The sequence below is a fragment of the Stegostoma tigrinum genome, chromosome 1 (assembly GCF_030684315.1).
Source record: "Stegostoma tigrinum isolate sSteTig4 chromosome 1, sSteTig4.hap1, whole genome shotgun sequence".
Taxonomy (NCBI): Eukaryota; Metazoa; Chordata; class Chondrichthyes; order Orectolobiformes; family Stegostomatidae; genus Stegostoma; species Stegostoma tigrinum.
The window spans coordinates 38,548,525-38,567,386 of NC_081354.1; the positions used below are offsets into that span (position 1 = coordinate 38,548,525).

The 18,862-nt window shown below is 42.0% G+C and overlaps 1 protein-coding gene across 6 annotated transcripts in view; it reads right to left on the reverse strand.

Moving 5' to 3' along the window:
• The window catches only part of LOC125451780 (folliculin-interacting protein 2-like), a 102,306-nt gene that overhangs the window by 58,723 nt on the left and 24,721 nt on the right, over positions 1-18,862 (reverse strand). For 5 of the 6 annotated variants that reach the window (XM_059644788.1, XM_048529365.2, XM_048529347.2 and 2 more), the window contains one exon: positions 5,622-5,748. The exons of the other annotated variant lie outside the window; for it this stretch is intronic. In XM_059644788.1, coding sequence (XP_059500771.1) covers positions 5,622-5,748 — 127 coding nt within the window. The remainder of the gene's footprint in view (positions 1-5,621; positions 5,749-18,862) is intronic. 6 annotated transcript variants of the gene reach the window in all.

Sequence of the window (18,862 nt, forward strand, 5' to 3'; positions counted from 1 at the left end):
CTTGGATGCAGGCATCAGGTTCTATCATTTCTCTTTCTTAAGTTCCATTAGCTTGCCAAATATTACGCCCCCTGCGATTGAGACTGCTACAAGATCATTCCTCCCATTAGCAGCTTACTCATCGGAGTGTGTCTTTTCAAAAGAAGGACTCTCAGAGAAGTTCATCAAATTAGTAATCACCTCTACATAAATTAGGAAGGATCTTTGGACAAGAGAAAGCATCATACCTGTGAAATTAACCTTTGCTTATCTTGGCTCTAAGCTATCATGCTTCAAATTTAAAACTCCCATCTTCACGTTTAAATCCTTTATAAGCCCCAACCACTCCTTTCTTCATCATCTTCACACTGAAAACCAAATCTTCATTACTCTGACTCAACCTCTGTATTGCACAGGAAGTTAGTTTACTTCAGTTAGCTAGGTGGCTGACTTACAATGCAGAGTGACACCAACAGCATGGGTTCACTTCCCATGTCGGCCGAGAGACCCATGAAAGATTTGCCTTCACCACCCGAGACGTGTCACACTTGTGTTAAACTATTACCAGTCATCTCTCTCCCTAATGAGAGCGCAGTCCAATGGTCTAATAGGACTACAGTGACTTTACATCAACTTTTCTGTCCTATTATTTATGGATGTTACCTCAATCAAAGCCCAGCACACTGGATTTTCTTCTCCGTATGCTTTTGCTCTTTAAGACTATCCTCAAGTTGTATCTCTGATCAAGCTTTTAGACTCTTTTTTCCATCTCTCTATCCAACCATACCCCACCACATTGTACCCCCTTATTTGGTTCAATGCTCATTTTTTATAAATTACAATTTATCACACTTTGGAATTTTTTACAGAAGCCAGCAGATTCAAAAGGGAGGAGTGGTCTATGCGAAGAATGAAAAAAATTAAATGGTTCAATTCATTTTCCAAAAGTCAGAATTCTACCAAGTGGTGGAAAATTCACACCAATGCAAGTTTTTTTCCTAAATGCATTGGGGTAAGGAATTACATCTCTGGCAGCATATGAGTAATGTTGAGTTATGAGTTGCCATCTCAGAGAATCAAAACGGATGTTATGTACAGTGTGCCTCGACATCCAAATTCCTTCCACACCATATTATATGCAAACCCAACCTCTCCCCACTTGCATCTGTGAGATGATTCATGTCTTAAGAGACCAAGATGAAATCAGGGCCAAGCGAATGATTTATATTTTATATTGCTAGAAAACACTTTACAAATGCTTGACAAATTCTGAAGAATTGTCTCATAAATCTAAATGCTTGAATAGGACCAGAGAATGACACAGGAAAAATATTTTTAACTCAAAATACAAAATTGCAGCAGTACCAGGAGACTGACAACTACTGTAATTAAGACAGGAGGATACATTTAAGTAAATTTTGAAACATCATTCAGACAATCTCAGCTTACGGAGGCTTCAAATAAAATGGCAGTAATGTACCAGCACCATAGCTAATCACGAACTATAACAATGTGATTTCTTATTATTATAATAACAAACAGCAGTTAAATTCTACACACAACTTTAAAATCATCAGATGTGGAAAGAAGCTATCACATGAATGAACCCTACCCAAACTCTCACAGGTAAGCACTACAAATTACCTGCTGCACATTACCATTAGCAATATCATTAAGTATGGCCTTTTGTACAGTAAAATTTGTGTTACAGGAACTGATGGTACTGGAGTTGAAAGCAAACAAATCATTAATGTGATCCTGACTGGTGTCAGAACTGTGCTTCTGACTTCTTTTCCTTCCCCACCCATAATATTTGGCTTGCCTTGTCTGTGTCGGTTTAGCATTTGAGTGATAAATTAGCAATTTGTTTCAATCTTGCTATTGGTTAAAAGCTGTATATTTAATTTTGCATTAAACAAGAAACAATGTTTATTCTTTAAACTAGAATTAGACAGTTTGATTAAACCACATTGTCCAATTTCACCTCATTTTCATTTGGGATGACTCAGACAGCAAAGCTTGATTTCCAGTGCACCCAACCCAACTAAGGTGGCATGGGTCAGCTTTGGGGGCGGCACGGTGGCACAGTGGTTAGCACTGCTGCTTCACAGCACCAGGGACCCGGGTTCGATTCCAGCCTCAGGTGATTGTCTGTGTGGAGTCTGCACATTCTCCATGTCTGCGTGAGTGTCCTCCCTAGTCCATAGATGTGCAGGTTAGGTCAATTGGCCATGCTAAATTACCCATACTGTTCACAGGTGTGTAGGTTAGGTGGGTTATAGGGGCATGGGTGTGGGTGGGCTGCCCTGGAGGTTCAGTGTGGACTTATTGGGCCGAAGGGCCTGTTTCCACACGTAGAGAGTCTACGATCCTAAGCCAAGGCATTAAATGCCAACTTGGTGTGAGAGGGTTATGATCACATCTCCTAACAAGCGTTTCTCCAGTTTACTTTATAAAACCCTTCACAACTTTATTAACCTAGCCTAAATATCTCTGCTCTCAACATTCCGGTGTTTTTTCCAGTCTTGTCACAATTAAGACAGGGACAACATTCTGCGGAAGAAAAATCATGTTTAGCAAACTCTTTGGAGTTATGCACTGTGGACAAAGGTAAGCTAGCAGATGTACTGTACTTTTATGTCCAGAAGACATGTGAAACAGCAAAAAGATTGCTATGGAAAATAAGAGCTCCTGCTGCATATATAAAGAGTGCGTTGGCATCAATAGAAGATTAGCTAGCTTATAGGAGACAGTAGGTTTAAGTGTGTCATTTTCTGACTGGAAGGTTAGTATGAATAGTCTGTCACAGAGATCAATGTTGGTACCTCAAATTTTTACAGTTTGTATAAAATGACTTGGATAAAGCAACTTGTATCAAATTTAGCAGCCATACCTTCAAAGATAAGAAAGCAAGTTGTGAAAGCGGATGCCAGAAAGGGTTTATAGATGGGTAAATGGATGGGCAAAGACATAGCAAATGGAATGTTGTGGGACAATGTGAAACTGTTTTTTTTGGCAGGAAGACAGAAAAGCATACCTAAAGAGACAGATTACAGCTGAAAAACGCAGAGAAATCTTGATGCCCTAAAGCATAAATTGCAAAAGGCTGGTATAGTTAATAATTTGAAAACTAACAGAATGCAAGAGAAATACAAAATAGAAGTAGAGAGCTTGTACTTTAGTTTACAGGTCATTGGGGAGACCTCAGTACAATACAGTGTATAGGCTCCTTATTTATGGATGTAGACTTATTGTAAGCAGTTCAGAAAAGATTTTATACTAATACCCAGAATGGGGATATTCTCATGTGAGAAATTGGACAGGCTAGGTTCGTATCTGGAGCATAGTGGAGTCAGAGGCAACTTGATTGAAACAAAGATCCTGTGGGGTCTTGACAAGGTGGATGTGGGAAAACCTAGAACTACGAGAACTGTTTAAAAGTAAAAAGATATTGCCCATTTAAGGCAGGGGGCTGTGAATCTCAAACACTTTCTCAAGGTGATGGTGGAAGCAAGCCTACAAAGCTCTAAGCCAGAGGTAGACTGATTTTTGATAAGGGGGTGAAAGGTAATCCATGTACTTGTTACTTGCTCGTAACTGACACTACTCATACACGCTGCCATTCTAGTAAAACTGCATCTTTCCCAAGATTTGGTGACACTTTTCCTAAAATATAATATCTTGAGAGCTGGACACACAATACTTGAAGTTTATACAATTTTTCTTTTTAACTTTCATAGGAATTGGGGGTTACTAGCAAGGCCATCATTTGTTGCCCATCCCTAAATGCCCTGAACGCAGCAGCATGTTTGGGCATTTTCAAATTACAGTTAAGAGTCAACTGATTTACCATGGGTCTGGAGTCACATGTAAGCCAAATCAGGTAAGAGGCAGTGGTTTTGACGAGTGTCTAATAAAAAAAAATTGATTCTGTATTCCCATCCTTATGTAGCCCAGAACCACGTTGATCTATCCTGCCATTTTCGACTGTTTGTGAACATGAATTCCCAGGTGTCTCAATACTAGGATTTGCTTTCAAATTATAATATTTCATTTTTATTGCTTTTCCTTGTTCCTTTTGAAATGCATCATGTTGCATACTCTGCATTAAGCTTTATCTGTCACATGTCGCTCCATTTCACCAATTTCTCTATGCTCACCTTAAATTTACTACCATTTTCCTCACTATTTACAGCATTTGAAGATTTTAAAATCAAACACTTTGAAAGTATGTACTTTATAACCTAGTCTAGCTTAGTTATAAAAGCAAGTTGTCCACATACCACCCCATTTAAAAAAGTGGTATAATTTTGCCAAGTTTAAATAGAGTGGAAAGGAGGGAGATTATCCATGGTATTAAATGGATATGCTGTAAACTATATGCCAAGACTATACAGTAAGGATCAACACCTCACCTGTACAAGAAAGGGCTTTTGATGGGAATGTTCTAATCCCATAAACAAGATTTAAAATTGAAGCAGGCTATTTCAGATATGGGTATGGTAAACAATTAGTTTTAATGCAATTTCAAGTCTTTAAAATTAATGTCAAAGATTCTTTTGGCATTTGTATCTAATGATTAGAATAGTCAATGAAACTTACTCCTTTTCTGAGATAGGGTCGAATTCTGGGTGCCCAGTTATAGGAAGGATATTACCAAGCTGGAGCGTGCTAAGAAAATATTTACCAGGATGTTGCCAGGTATGGAAGGTTCAGAGGCATAAAGAAATGCCAGATAGGCTGGGAACCTTTTTTTTAAAAAAAAGACTGGAACAATAGGCAGTTGAAAGGCAAACTGAGAGGTTTATAAAATAATGAGAGGTATTGATAGAGTTAACAGGTAACAGATTTCAAGACTAGGGTAGACATTAAGGTGAGAGGAGGGAGCTTTAAAAAAGACAAGATTTTTTTGAAAACGGGGTTCCCATGTGCAATGAACTTCCTCAGGAAGTGGTAGATATTGGTACAATTACAGCATTTAAGTGACATTTGGATAAGTATGTGAAGAGGAAAGATTTAGAGGAATATAGATCAGAAGCAGGCAGGTAGAACAAAAGCAAGATTGCTGGAAAAGCTCAGCAAGTCCGGTAGCATCTGTGAAGGAGGAAACAGAGTTAACGTTTCAGGTCCGGTGACCCTTCCTCAGAATGAAGTTTTGTTGAATATTTCAATGCTGTAAGCACAGGATACATACTAATCACAGACTTTTTAAAAAAACTGTATCGTCACCAGCAATTAGTCAATGAACACGATTGCCCAGGTAGGAAATTTGTGCATAATCCAAAAGTTTAATGCTGGAATTCAAATGACTGGAGGATCAAAGTAGAGAGGAGGAAAGTTACTTGCCTTATGGGAAAAAGTTTTCTGAGTGACAAATTGCAGAGACAAAAGTCCTTTGCTGCTTGCACTAAATGCAAAATGTTTTAATAAAAAGCTGGGACAACAAGCAACCCCCTTATAACTGAGATTGCTTTTTATCAGTAACCACAACTGTGAGAACCAGAAATGTAGACTAAGATTAAATGACACGTCCAACGTACAATTCTCTGGGCATTTCTACTCAAAAATATTTGAATTGTCACAAAGAAATGCTCAATTTCACTTTCATAAAAGCTGAAAGATTTTAAATTTGCAGTAGTTACCTGCACTGAAACACCTTCAACTTTACATACTGCTTTAGAATCAAACAGAACATGTCTGCCTCTCCTTTCACAATCCTGGTATACAATCAGTCGAATCTGGTTCAATTCAAACTCCACAGGTGTCCAGCTGTAAAAAGGTACAAATGAGAATTTAAACAATTAGCTGACTATGGATCTACATCTGTTAAATTAAAGGGGAGGGGTCTGAGGAGACAAATGGGATGAGACAAGTTTGAAATTACCCACAGAAAATTCTGATGTGCTATTGTGTGGCACAGATTATAAAAGTGACCAATTAATGATGACAGCTAACTGCCAAACTGTATTGGAATTTTAAAATCAGGCAGGCTGGACACGCCAGTGCCTGGATAACTGTACCTGGAAATGAATATCATCCCAAACAAAAACAAGTTACTGTAGAAACTCACCAGGTCTGATGGTATCTGCGAAGAGATGGGACACAGGAGGGAACAGTGGTGGTGATGACACAGGACAGGGTGGGGGCACAGTCCAGACTGATGGTGAAAGTTAGATACCAAAAAGGGCTGGGGTGATACTAAACCAGGAAAAGGAGGAGAAAAGCTGATCATGATGAACGATGAGAAATGTGAAAACAGGTGGGTGTGCTGAAAGCCGCCCTCGGCATGACAGGTTGAGGGCGTGGGTAAAAGATTTATGGACATAGGCTGGCAACTCATACCTACTACAAACTTGCTGACTCCCAGTTACTGGACTCTATCTCCTCACACCCTACTTCCTGAAAGGACTCCATTCCATTCTCCCAGTTTCGGTCATCTTCTTATCAGTTTTGATGATGCAATCTTTGACTAGGGTGCAGAGGCACAAACATCCACTTCATCCTCAACTGAGGAAACACTAGCATGGTTGACAGGACTCTTAGCCGTGTCTGAGCTATTTCCTGTACTTTTATTCTCATCCTTTCTCTTCCGTCCCACAACTCTGACGGGATCTACTAGACCCTTATTTTCTACCCCAGCAGCCAATTCGGAGGGGATTACAAGCTGTTGTTTCACCACCTCTAACAGGATGTCACCAGACGCATTCCCCTCCAAGTCTTCACTAGCATTCCACACAGACAATTCCCTCTGGGACATAACAGTCCATTCCTCATCCACTGCCAACAATCTAATGGGGTTCCATGGGGATCAGTTCTGGGGCTTCAACTATTTATAACATATACAAATGACTGGAAGGAAAGAAGCATACACATTATACAGTCAAATTTACGGACAATATAAACACTAGTGGAGAGGTAATCTGCAGTAGTAGATAAACAGTTGAGAGAGATATTGATAGGTTAAATAAGCAGAAAAGAATTGGCAAAAGTATGTGGGAAAATGTAAAATGTTCTCCCTTCCAAGAACAAAAAAGTGAATTATTATTTAATGGAGGACAATTGCAGATAGTCACAAAATCAGAGACTTTGTATTTGTGCATGAAACTAAACTAGCTCACAGATGCAGGAGGCAATCGGAAAGGTTAATGGAATGTTGGCTCTTATTTTGAGTGGATTGGAGTACAAGAGTAGGAAGTCTTCCTTCAACTAAAATGCTGGAGGTATCATATCTGGAGTATGAGAAGGTTCAAGTTTGGTACCCCCTTAAAAAAAAACCATTTCACTGGAGGCAGTTCACAGAAGGGTCAGCAGGACAACCTGTTATGGAGGGATTGTCAAACAAATAAGGCTACACAGATTGAGACATTGCCTCTCATTCTTCTAAACTCCAATGAGTATATTTCAAGGGTAATACTGTACAAGATTTTAAGGGACTTGGCAAGGTAAATGCTGACAGGATGTGTCCCCTCATGGGGCTATGACCAAAAGACACCACCTCAGAATACAAAAGGTGCCAATTTCAGGCTGCAATAAGGAAGAATTTCTTCTGAGGGTTTAGTATCTTGAAACTCCTTACTAGAGTGTGCACTCTGGAAGCAGAATCCTTATTTATATTTAAGCTTGAGAGGGAGAGATTCTTAAATTGGGGGAAGCAATGGCCTGGTGGTATTAATTGCTAGGCTATTAACATGGAGACCCAGGTATTGTTCTGGGGACCTGGGTTTGAATCCACGAATGTTAGTGCAGCCAGTAATGCCTACAATCTGTGAATGAATTGAAGAGAGGAGTTGAGGAAAATCATGGGTTATAGAGAAAATGCAGGAAAGTGGACATAAGCAATGTTAAAACAGCATATTCCAGATGAATGGATGAGTAGGGAGAGTGGGCCAAATGGCTTACTTCTGTCCTTATTCCTTTTCCATTTAAGGCCTAAGAAAAGGAGGAGTTGGGTGACCAGTGAAGGTGAGAGCAGGGTAGTAATTAGAAGCAAAATTTGATAAATCTTTCCAACTCCAAATGAGAATTCTTAGGAGTAATGATATACAAGAATCGCAGCGTGCAGGTCCACAGATGGTGATGGCACAGGTAGATCAGGAAATAAAAATCAATAAAGGCTATGGGTACGCTTGCCTTCATTGGAAAGGGGCATGGAGTACAAGGATGGGAAAGTTATGCTACAGCTTTACAGAACTTTAGTTAGGCCACACTTACATGCAGTTCTGGTCACCACTGTACCAGAAGAATGTGCATTTTTGGTGTGGGGCTGCACTCTGAGCACCAGGATTTACCAGAATGTTGCCTGGTATGGAGAATTTTAGCTGTGAAAACAAAAGATTGGATACTTTGTTTTCACTGGAACACAGGAGTTTGTGGGGGTGACCTGAGAGAAAAGTGTAAGATTGAGAGAGTAGGAAGTAGGGGGCTTTCTCCATCAGGGTGGAGAGGTCAATTACTAGGGGACATAGGTTCAAGATGCGAGGGGGCAGGTATAAAAAAAAGAGGTGAACGAGGCAGATTTTCCACACAAGGTGATAAGTGCCTGGAATGCACTGCCAAAAGGATGTGGTGGAATCTGACACAGTAGCAACATACAAGCAGCAACTGGACAAATACATGAATGAGGAGGAAGTACAAAGAAGGATTGAGATAGTGTAAGCAACACAGTTTTAGTATCAAAGTCAAAATGCGTTGGTGCAGGCTGGAGGGCCAAATGGAGTGCTCCTGTGCTGTGCTGTTCTTTGAGATGGAGAAGTAGCACCAATGATGTTATCCACAAACTGCAGAAAGTCACGTACAGGGTCCTAGGCAGGATCGGAACAAAACGTTTCATGTGCTGCACAAAGAGATAGGCATAAGTGGGGCCCATGCGAGTACCCATGGTCTCACCCTTGATCTGAAGAAAATGAGAAAAATTAAGAGGAAGACCTATTCAGAGCAACGAGCTTGGACAGGTTTTGCAGGGGCAGGGGGGTGTTTGCAATGAAGTGTGAAGGAGGAATGAATCCCCAGGCAAAGTTGGATTAGTAACCTTTGTGCAAACAATAGCTTGATGCTCAACAGTTAGGGGCATGATCCAGGAGGAGGCGTCTGAGAGCTAGCACTCGGTCTAAGCATCAGAGGTTAGTACTCCAGATAACAGTACCACTCTCGTTGGTCGTCATGATTCTAAAGATTAATGACTAGCATTTATTTTCTGCACTGAAACATGTGCAGTGTTTTGAATTTGCCTCATCAGCAACTTTGTAATTGGGGCCCAAGCCACTTGTTCTGAGCAAGCATGATTTTGATAGCGGAACAAAACAAAAGCCACTCTGAGAAGACCACTTCTTTCTGTACAAAATCTTGAATGGGCCCAAAAGCTGTCATTTCTGTCTTGATAAGATTTTTGCATAATTAACCTGGCCAGAGGCATTAATTATTAACACTCGTCTGGAGTAAGAGAAACAGTAACCAAGGTCTTCTGGTTCATAGGTAGGGAACCATGAGCAACAAATTTCATTCTGCTTTTGCATTAGCAATAGGCAGTGTTGACCACTGACAGAATGCTGTTAAATCAAATGAGCCAAAAAGACACATTGCCTATCACAAATGAACCTGGGACCTGCATATCAGAGTGGGCGTGATGCCAGATGTCGGCCATGTGATTTGACAGTTTTTGGAATATATCAAATAGTACCTCCTTTTCACTGTTCACAACAACAAGCAAGGGAGAAACCATACCCGAACAGCCCACTGCTTGCCAACCATGATTGCGTCCAACAGGTGATACGATTCCACAACTGGACAACATATGCTGGATAAACTGGAGTGCAAAGAATCATTCTGACAACTAGTTAGGATTGTCCGTCAGATTCTTGGTATAGTTCCATACATGTATTGCAAGTTACATGTATTCATACAGGCCTTGTACTTTGCAGACAGAAATAAAGACGTAATAATTCATCCATGCACCAATTATGATCAAAACGATGGAACATACACTTCATTACCACACTAAAGCAGTAAATGATCAGAATGCAGAGGTAAGAACAACTAAAATAACTGGTATGTCTTCAAGCTCCAAAATCAACACTGCATTTATGGTTTTCTCTTTTCTTCCTACAACTTAAATTGTATGGTCCAACATGTGTAGGCCAGAGAATAGGTGTAAACTGCCAATAACTAATTACCTTACTCCTTGAAGGCCAAAAGGCACCTTAGGTGTGGAACTACATAAGAGAGAGTGTGTGGGGAGCTAGAAGAACACAGCAGGTCAGGCGGCATCAGAAGAGCAGGAAGGCTGACATTTCGGGTTGGGATCCTTTCCTGAAGAAACATCAGCTTTCCTGCTCCTCTGATGCTGCCTGACCTGCTGTGCTCCTCCAGCTCCACACTAATCTCTGCTGTATCTTCCTGCTGTAGTTGGACAGGCATTTCACTGTGCCCATTTTAAAATTTTGGCGGCCATTACATTCTGCAGTGCCCTCACAAATAATAGATAAAAATTTAAACTATAGCATATTAAATATCACTGTACTGAATGTAAACTTGAAATTAAAAAGTTATTCTCAAACTACTAACAATACTCTCCTCTTCCTGCACTGGTCTCTGTTTATGTTGTTATAAACCAAATAGTGAAAGAGAGACCACAAAATGTGGAAACAAATTTAAACTCAACTGAAAAATATAATCAAGTTTATTTCTTGCATTCTTGGACTACTTACCACTCAAAATTAAAGTTGAGGGAACAGCACTAGTAAATCAGACTGACAAATCAACAACCCAGAAGCAACACAATAAGACAACCTTGTACTTACAAAGTGAACTAATACCTAAAACTTGTGCACCAACTAAAATCTGTGCTAGCAGCTTCTACTGATATAATGCTAGAAGTTATATTATGCAGAATTGAGGGATTAACTAATAACATCAAATGTTGACATGCTACTCAAAATGGTAAGCAGGCTTTTAAACTAATTCTTTAAACTCATCCTATTAAAATTATAGAATCACAATCACAGCAGCACTAGAAAGAAGATCAAAAATATAAGCCAAACTAGCGAATGAACATATATCAATTGCTACAATGAGTTCAGGTTAAAAAAACAAAGCAAGATTCAGGGGACAAAAAGAAAGCTATGAACTCTTCAACTAATAACCTATTTTGTGCACAAATGTCCAAATTTAGTAGAATATTTATTTCATGGGTAAATGTGTCTCATCCGGCCTTCTCTGGCACTTTACCAGAAGTGCCTGTGTTTCATCTTCCCACACCGATTGTTAACCACAAGAAACATGTCCTAGAGTGCTCTGCAGTTATTATTTTAGCTTTCAACCATCCCAAAAGCACAAGACTATCAAATGATTTCCTCTGCAAAGCTCCTGCTGTTAGTCTAGCCGATAGGCATAGCACACCACTTTGCATCACCTAGTCTGGTCCTCCCAGTGCATAACCATGGTCATATACTAGTCTCTATGGCTAAAGATATCAAGCGTATAAAGCTCTGACAGAGACTTCAACCACTGCACACACTTACATTCTATTCTTAGGCTGCTGCTCGCTGCCAAAGTTACTGCACGTCACAATTACTCAAAAACAGAGCCCAAAATTTTATTTCTTACCCAGTGTAACTAGAATGCAGCATATTCAATTAACATGCTTACTCCCTAGTTCCTCAGCACGGCTTTTATTTATGCTCAGATGTCACAATAGATTTCTTTTTTATCCTTTTCAAAAATCTCAAAGCAGTCTTACAATGGGAGGTTTCCGTGGTCACCAGGACCTTTCACATTCAAAGCTAAAAAAAAGAGTGTCCTGGGAATCAATCCAAATGCAAGGCTCATTGTCTCACCCAGTGTCCAGCAGGGCAGGTTAGACAGTGACAAGAATGAAAACAGATTAGTTAATGCGCCTTAACTATTTTTCAGTATAAAACAACACAACATGCTTCACAGGGACATAAGCAAGATATGAACAAGAGAATGTAGCTTTGGTATGTGAATTAAGACAAACTGCAGGGTACAGATAATATCAAATTTAATCAATCTTGTGCATACCTTCAGCAGGGTCCATAAAACTTGACCAATGCAATTTTCTCTACGTTTATAATAAGGAATATTTTCAGATATAATTGGAAAATTTAAAATCAAGCAAAACTGGAAGTCCAAATTTATAATCTTGACTTGGAGACTGATGTACAATACTCAATATTGAGTACTGATAGTATATTGTAAGAATTGTATCTTGGCTAAAGAAACAGATTAGCTGAGCACTGGTAGGAAAAGGTGTAAACTGTAGAAGTTACAAAACATCCATTCCAGATGCCTGCCTACAGGATGAAAGATTATAGTTTGAAGATCTGCCACATATCCCATATTACTTGTTAAATCAGCAAAGTAATAGGAGTCAAAACAAGGAGATTGTTTCAGACAGGATTTCATGCTGGACTTGGATGACCTAGCCATCAGTCAAGCAGTCACTCAGCATACACTCACTCAGTGATGGAGACAAACATGAGTGGTAAGGACTTAATTTTTAGAATTGATTGGATTTAAAAAGCACTGAAAATTCCTTCAATTCTTTTCCTAAGAAATCTGAAGGAGCTTGTTTCGGATTACCTAAACGTCAGTTTTGCACATTTTGCTGTCCTTCCAAAATTCCACTGGGCATTTTTTACATTGCAGCTTGGCAGAAAAAATGAATTACTTTCATTTTTATGATGATGCAAATTGCACTCAACGCAAACCCATCATACTGCACCACACTTCAAAGTGAATGGCTTAACTGAGGTTCCAATCCCAAATCCAGAATATCTTCTGTCTGTGCCCCAACTCATGTGCTGCTGGAATCCCTGAATGTATGTGCTAACTTCAGATTTGACATTCCAATGGTTTCCTGCTTAGTACTCTCAACTCCTCCAATTTCAAAACCCCTCAGAGCCATCCACTGTTTCATCTCTTCTTGCTTCAAACTTCGTCCATTCCTGAGACAGTCCAAAATACTGTGTGCTCATCCAGTTTAGTGTCTAATGGATTTGCAATTTTCATTTTTTTTTAAAAATGAAGTACAATAGTGTTTCACTTGGAATGGGTGTATTAAGTTGCCATCTTGGTTCTCTGACATGGCGGGCATGGCCAGCTCCAGGGAGCAGGAGGAACAGTGGTCTGAATCCTCCAGGAAATTATGCTGCTGCATTGTAATGGGTCAGGAGGGAAGTCTCCCCAACAACACACTTGGCAAAAATGTTGATGAATGAGTTTATCATTGTCAAGGGCCTTGGAGGAAATGCCAGCGTTGGGGTGAATGTGTTTCATCAATCTGTTCATGTAGATGGAGTAACTTTCTTTCCAGATTCTCTCATGTTGCTGCTCTTCACTGGCTCCCTCCTCACTGCTTTCTTACCAACCTTCTTAGCAACTTATCCTTTCTTTTAATCAACCATGGTGAGTCAGTCAATTTCGGACAACTGTCTAGCCCCCAAGGCTTGAAGTGCTGCCCTTCTATTGTATAACTTTAGTGATGCATATGGAACACATTATTACATTAAAACATATCCATATGAATGGACAATAAAATGTGAGGCTGGATGAACACAGCAGGCCAAGCAGCATCTCAGGAGATGCTGCTTGTCCTGCTGTGTTCATCCAGCCTCACATTTTATTGTCTTGGAATTCTCCAGCATCTGCAGTTCCCATTATCTCCATATGAATGGAGGTTGAATACAATCTATCCGATCAGCCTTCACAGCATGTTGTAAGCTATAGTTAAAGCACCTCAGAAATTGAAAGAGGAAGTTTGAGAACAAGTCCCAAATTATTTGGGCAACAAGAAATTCCAAAACTTCCTATAGGAACTTGTTGCTTTGATCGTGGGTTGTTTCCTGCAGCCTGATATCTGCACCAGGTGTAAATCATGTTGAGAAAATATTCAACTTGCAATGCAAACAACCTAAAGTGGTGCCTATAATACACAAATCATTTCACATAACCGCAGCATATCTTAAGAACTGAAACAAAAATAAAGTTAAACAAGGGGTAGACAAATAAACTAACTAGCCAAATAATAAGTCTGCCTCTCTGCCTGTTCAGCTGATAACATGGAGCTGCCTTCATTCTTATAAAATTAAACACTAAATTTAGTTTATTGCCCTCTGCTTAGGACACAAAAAACAAAATGCTCCAAACAGCTGTCTAATCACCATTATTCACAAACTTAAAAACAGACAAAAGAAGTTCCATAAGAATTACGTTAAGAGGTCACAATTCATTACATAGTGGCAGAAAACTTAGTCTCATGACATCCAAAAATTTTGATCTGAGCTTAATTCATCTCAACCCAGTTTTTAAAAAATCCTGCAATTAGCTAGCCATCCACCTTCTACACAGCAGTTTTAAGAAATATCAACCAAGATTATCAGTGCAACTTTTAAAAATTGTGGGAGGAGATAGACCAGTCCTGGGACGGCAGACAGGTCAAGGGGGTGGAATGAGGTTAGCAGGTAGGAAAGAGAGGTGTGGCTTGACGTAGGAGGAGGGGATAGGTGAGAGGAAGAACAAGTTAGGGAGGCAGGGATGAGCTGGGCTGGTTTTGGGATGTGGCGGGGGGGTGGGGGGAGAGAAAGAGAGAAAAGAGGGGAGATTTTGAAGCTAGTGAAATCCACATTAATACCATTGGGCTGCAGGGTTCCAAGCAGAATGAGAGTTGCTGTTCCTGCAACCTACAGGTGGCATCATTATGGCTCTGCAGGAGGCCCAGAATGGACATGTCGTCTAAGGAATGGAGGGGGAGTTGAAATGGTTGGTGACTGCGAGGTGCAGCTGTTTGTGAACCGAGCATAGGTGTTCTGCAAAGTGGTCCCCAAGCCCCTGCTTGTTTCCCCAATGTAGAGGAAGCCACACGCCACACCGGGTACAGCGGATGCAGTATACCATATTGGTGGATGTGCAGGTGAACATCTGCTTGACTTGGAAAGTCTTCTTGGGGCCTGGGATGGGGGTGACGGAGGAGGTGTGGGGGCAAGTTTAGCACTTCCTGCGGTTGCAGGGGAAAAAAGTGGTGGGTGTGGTGGGGTTGGAAGGGAGTGTGGAGTGGTCTCTCCGGAAGGCAGACAAGGGTGGGGTTGGAAAGTGTCGTTGGTGGTGGGGTCAGGTTGTAGATGGCGGAAGTGTCGGAGGATGATGTGTTGTATCTGGTGGTATGAGAGGACAAGGGGGATTCTCTTTTGGCAGTTATTACAGGGGTGGGGTGTGAGGAATGAGTTGCGGGACATGCAAGAGACACGGTCAAGGGTGTTCTCGACTACTGCGCGGGGGGGTTGCACCCAAACATCAAATTACAGATGGGTCTGGACATCAAGCAGTTTTTCCACCACCTCCATCTCCATGCTTATTTCTCTAACTGGAACCTAACCCTCCCTCCAACACAAGTCTTCCTCCTGGACACCACTTCTCCATCTCCAACTTCCGTCAAGATATCAACCGCCTCAGCCTCTCCACCCCTCTCACCCACTCCAAGCTTTCCCCTGCAGAACGTGCAGCCCTCCGCTCCAATCCCAACCTCACCACCAAACCCGAAGGCAAAGGAGGTGCAGTTGTAGTATGGCGCACCGACCTTTACATTGCTGAGGCCAGACGCCAACTTTCCGACACCACCTCCTACTGTCCCCTGGATCATGACCCCACCCCCAAGCACCAAACCATCATCTCATCACCTCAGGTGACCTCCCACCCACAGCCTCCAACCTCATTGTTCCCCAACCCTGCACCACCCACTTCTATCTCCTTCCCAAAATCCACAAACCCACCTGCCCTGGTTGACCTATTGTCTCCGCCTGCTCCTGTCCCACTGAACTCAACTCCACCTCTCTGGACTCCATTTTCTCCCCTTTGGTCCAGGAACTCCCTACCTACGTCCATGACACCACCCACACCCTCCACCTCCTCCAGAACTTCCAATTCCCTGGCCCCCAACACCTCATTTTCACCATCCAGTCCCTATACACCTGCATTCCCCACACAGATGGCCGAAAGCCCTCCGCTTCTCCCTGTCCCGCAGACCCGACCAGTCCCCCTCCACCGACACCCTCATCCGCCTAGCCGAACTGTCCTCACCCTCAACAACTTCTCTTTCAATTCCTCCCACTTTCTACAAAGGAGTGGCCATGGGTACCTGCATGGGCCCCAAGCTATGCCTGCCGCTTTGTAGGTTATGTGGAACAGTCTCTCTTCCGCAGCTACACCCTACCTCTTCCTCCGTTACATTGACGATTGTATCGGCACTGCCTCATGCTCCCAAGAGGAGCTCGAACAGTTCATCCACTTCAACACCTTCCACCCCAACCTTAAGTTCACTTGTACCATCGCCAACACATCCCTCACCTTCCTGGACATCTGTCTCCATCTCAGGCAACCAATGTCCATTTCAAGCCCGCTGACTCCCACAGCTACCTGGGAATACATCTCCTCCCACCCACCTTCCTGCAAAAATTCCATCCCCTATTCCCAATTCCCTCGCCTCCGCCGCAACTGCTCCCAGGATGAAGCATTCCACTCCCGTACATCCCAGATGTCCTCATTCTTCAAGGGCTGCAACTTCACCCCCGCAGTGGTCGAGAACACCCTCGACCGTGTCTCCTGCAACACATACCTCACACCCACCCCCACAATAACTGCCAAAACAAAAAGAGAATTCCCCCAGTCCTCACATACCACCCCACCAACCTCCGGATACAACGCATCATTCTCCGACACTTCCACCATCTACAATCCGACCCCACCACTAAAGACATTTTTCCAACCCCACCCTTGTCTGCCTTCCAGAGAGGCCACTCTCTCCGGGACTCCTTTGTCCGCTCCACACTCCCCTCCAACCCCACCATACCCGGCACTTTCCCGCGCAACCGCAGGAAGTGCTACATTTGCCCCCACACCTCCCCCTTCACCCCCATCCCAGGCCCCAATGACTTTCCACATCAAGCAGATGTTCACCTGCACATCTGCTAATGTGGTATACCGTATTCACTGTGGCTTCCTCTACGTTGGGGAAACCAAGCGGAGGCTTGGGGAACGCTTTGCGGAACACCTACGCTCCGTTCGCAACAAACAATTGCACCTCCCAGTCGCCAACCATTTCAACTCCCCCTCCCATTCCTTAGACGACACGTCCATCCTGGGCCTCCTGCAGTGCCATAAGTGATGCCACCTGTAGGTTGCAGGAACAGCAACTCACGTTCCGCTTGGGAACCCTGCAGCCCAATGGTATCAATGTGGATTTCACCAGCTTCAAAATCTCCCCTCCCCCCAATGCATCCCAAAACCAGCCCTGCTCATCCCCACCTCCCTAACCTGATCTTCCTCTCACCGATCCCCTCCTCCCACCGCAAGCCACACCCCCATTTCCTACCTCCCAACCTCATCCCACCCCCTTGACCTGTCCATCCTCCCCGGACTGACCTATCCCCTCTCCTCTGCACCCATCTTTGGTCCGCCTCCCCCTCATTCCCTATTTAGATCAGAATCCTCTCCCCATCCCCCTTTTCTGATGAAGGGTCTAGGCTCAAAACATCAGCTTTTGTTGCTCGGCCTGCTGTGTTCATCCAGCTCCATACTTTGTTATCCCCAAATCTTCAGTCTGCCTCATTTAAAAACGAGACATTACTTAACCAGAAGCTAAAGTTCTCTTTCTTACTTTCAAATCATCCCATGTCCTAGCTCTCTATCTTTTGTAATTTCCTCCAGCCCTGTGAGCTTCTGCTCTCTGTTGGCCTCGAGCATCTGATTTAATTGCCCCATCACTGATGGCTATGTATTCTGTTGCCTCGGTCCCAAATCCAAATTTTCCATTTTAACGTTTTCAAACTCACCTTTAAATTTATTGGTTTGATCCAACTTTTGGTCATCTTTCCTCATTGAGCCGTATGAAGCAATATCAAACAAAAAAAAAACTTGACAAGCCTTTAAAGCATCTTGAACATTTCAGATTGCTCCATCTCCATGCCAATGGTGACCCAATGAGCATCTTATGATATTTAAAATGTGTCTTGCACTCAGACGCAAGTTTCAACTTCTAATATTCTTTTTGCAATACTTAACTTTACAAAATCGTTGTTTTAACTTCTGAATGGTGAATGGATAATGGAGCTCTTCAATTGGCAAGTGCAAGACCTACTGGTGGATGTAAGCCAGATAGATCAATGTAGTTTGAAATCAGTCAATCCCCTGACTAGCTAATTGCAGCTGTATTGATACACCTCAAAGCCAGTGAGCTAACTGCAATATAGGAATGGGGTGGGAAGAAAGAAAAGCAGTGGGATTGTTTCTGATCACCATCCAGTAAGTGTTTGTCATGGTTTTGGTTGTTGGGCAGGAACTTTGAGTTAGGAGAATAATTCTAAAGAGCCCGGTGGCACATTGTATGAGCTTGAATGTGAAGGGTGACCATTAGATAGAAGTATCTAAATGCTCTACTTCAGAATGAGTTACACACTTAAGTAAGTGAACAATGACAATTTACAAATATAACCAGTAAAACTTTACATTGTGGCCATAATGCATCTGCAAGCATCGACCAATTTCACTGTTTCATAAACCGGAAAGTCATCATTGCAATAAAACATCCAATTTTTAAATTGTTCTAAAATCTGCAATCATCTCTGGTACATGTTTTATTACTTCAAAAGCCCACTTAGCAAAGTTGAAGATATGGGAAAGGTGGTGATAACTTACTAGCCTGCTTATGGAAAATTCACCTAACTGCTAAAAAGTGAGATTTTAAAAAAGAAAAAAAATCACAATAATTCAATGACTTTTAAAAAACCTATTTTTTATGGTACATTCAAAAATTCCAATTTGCACCAATGACTGTGAAACAAGAATCCAAATTAACAAAATGGAGTGCTCCTAATCT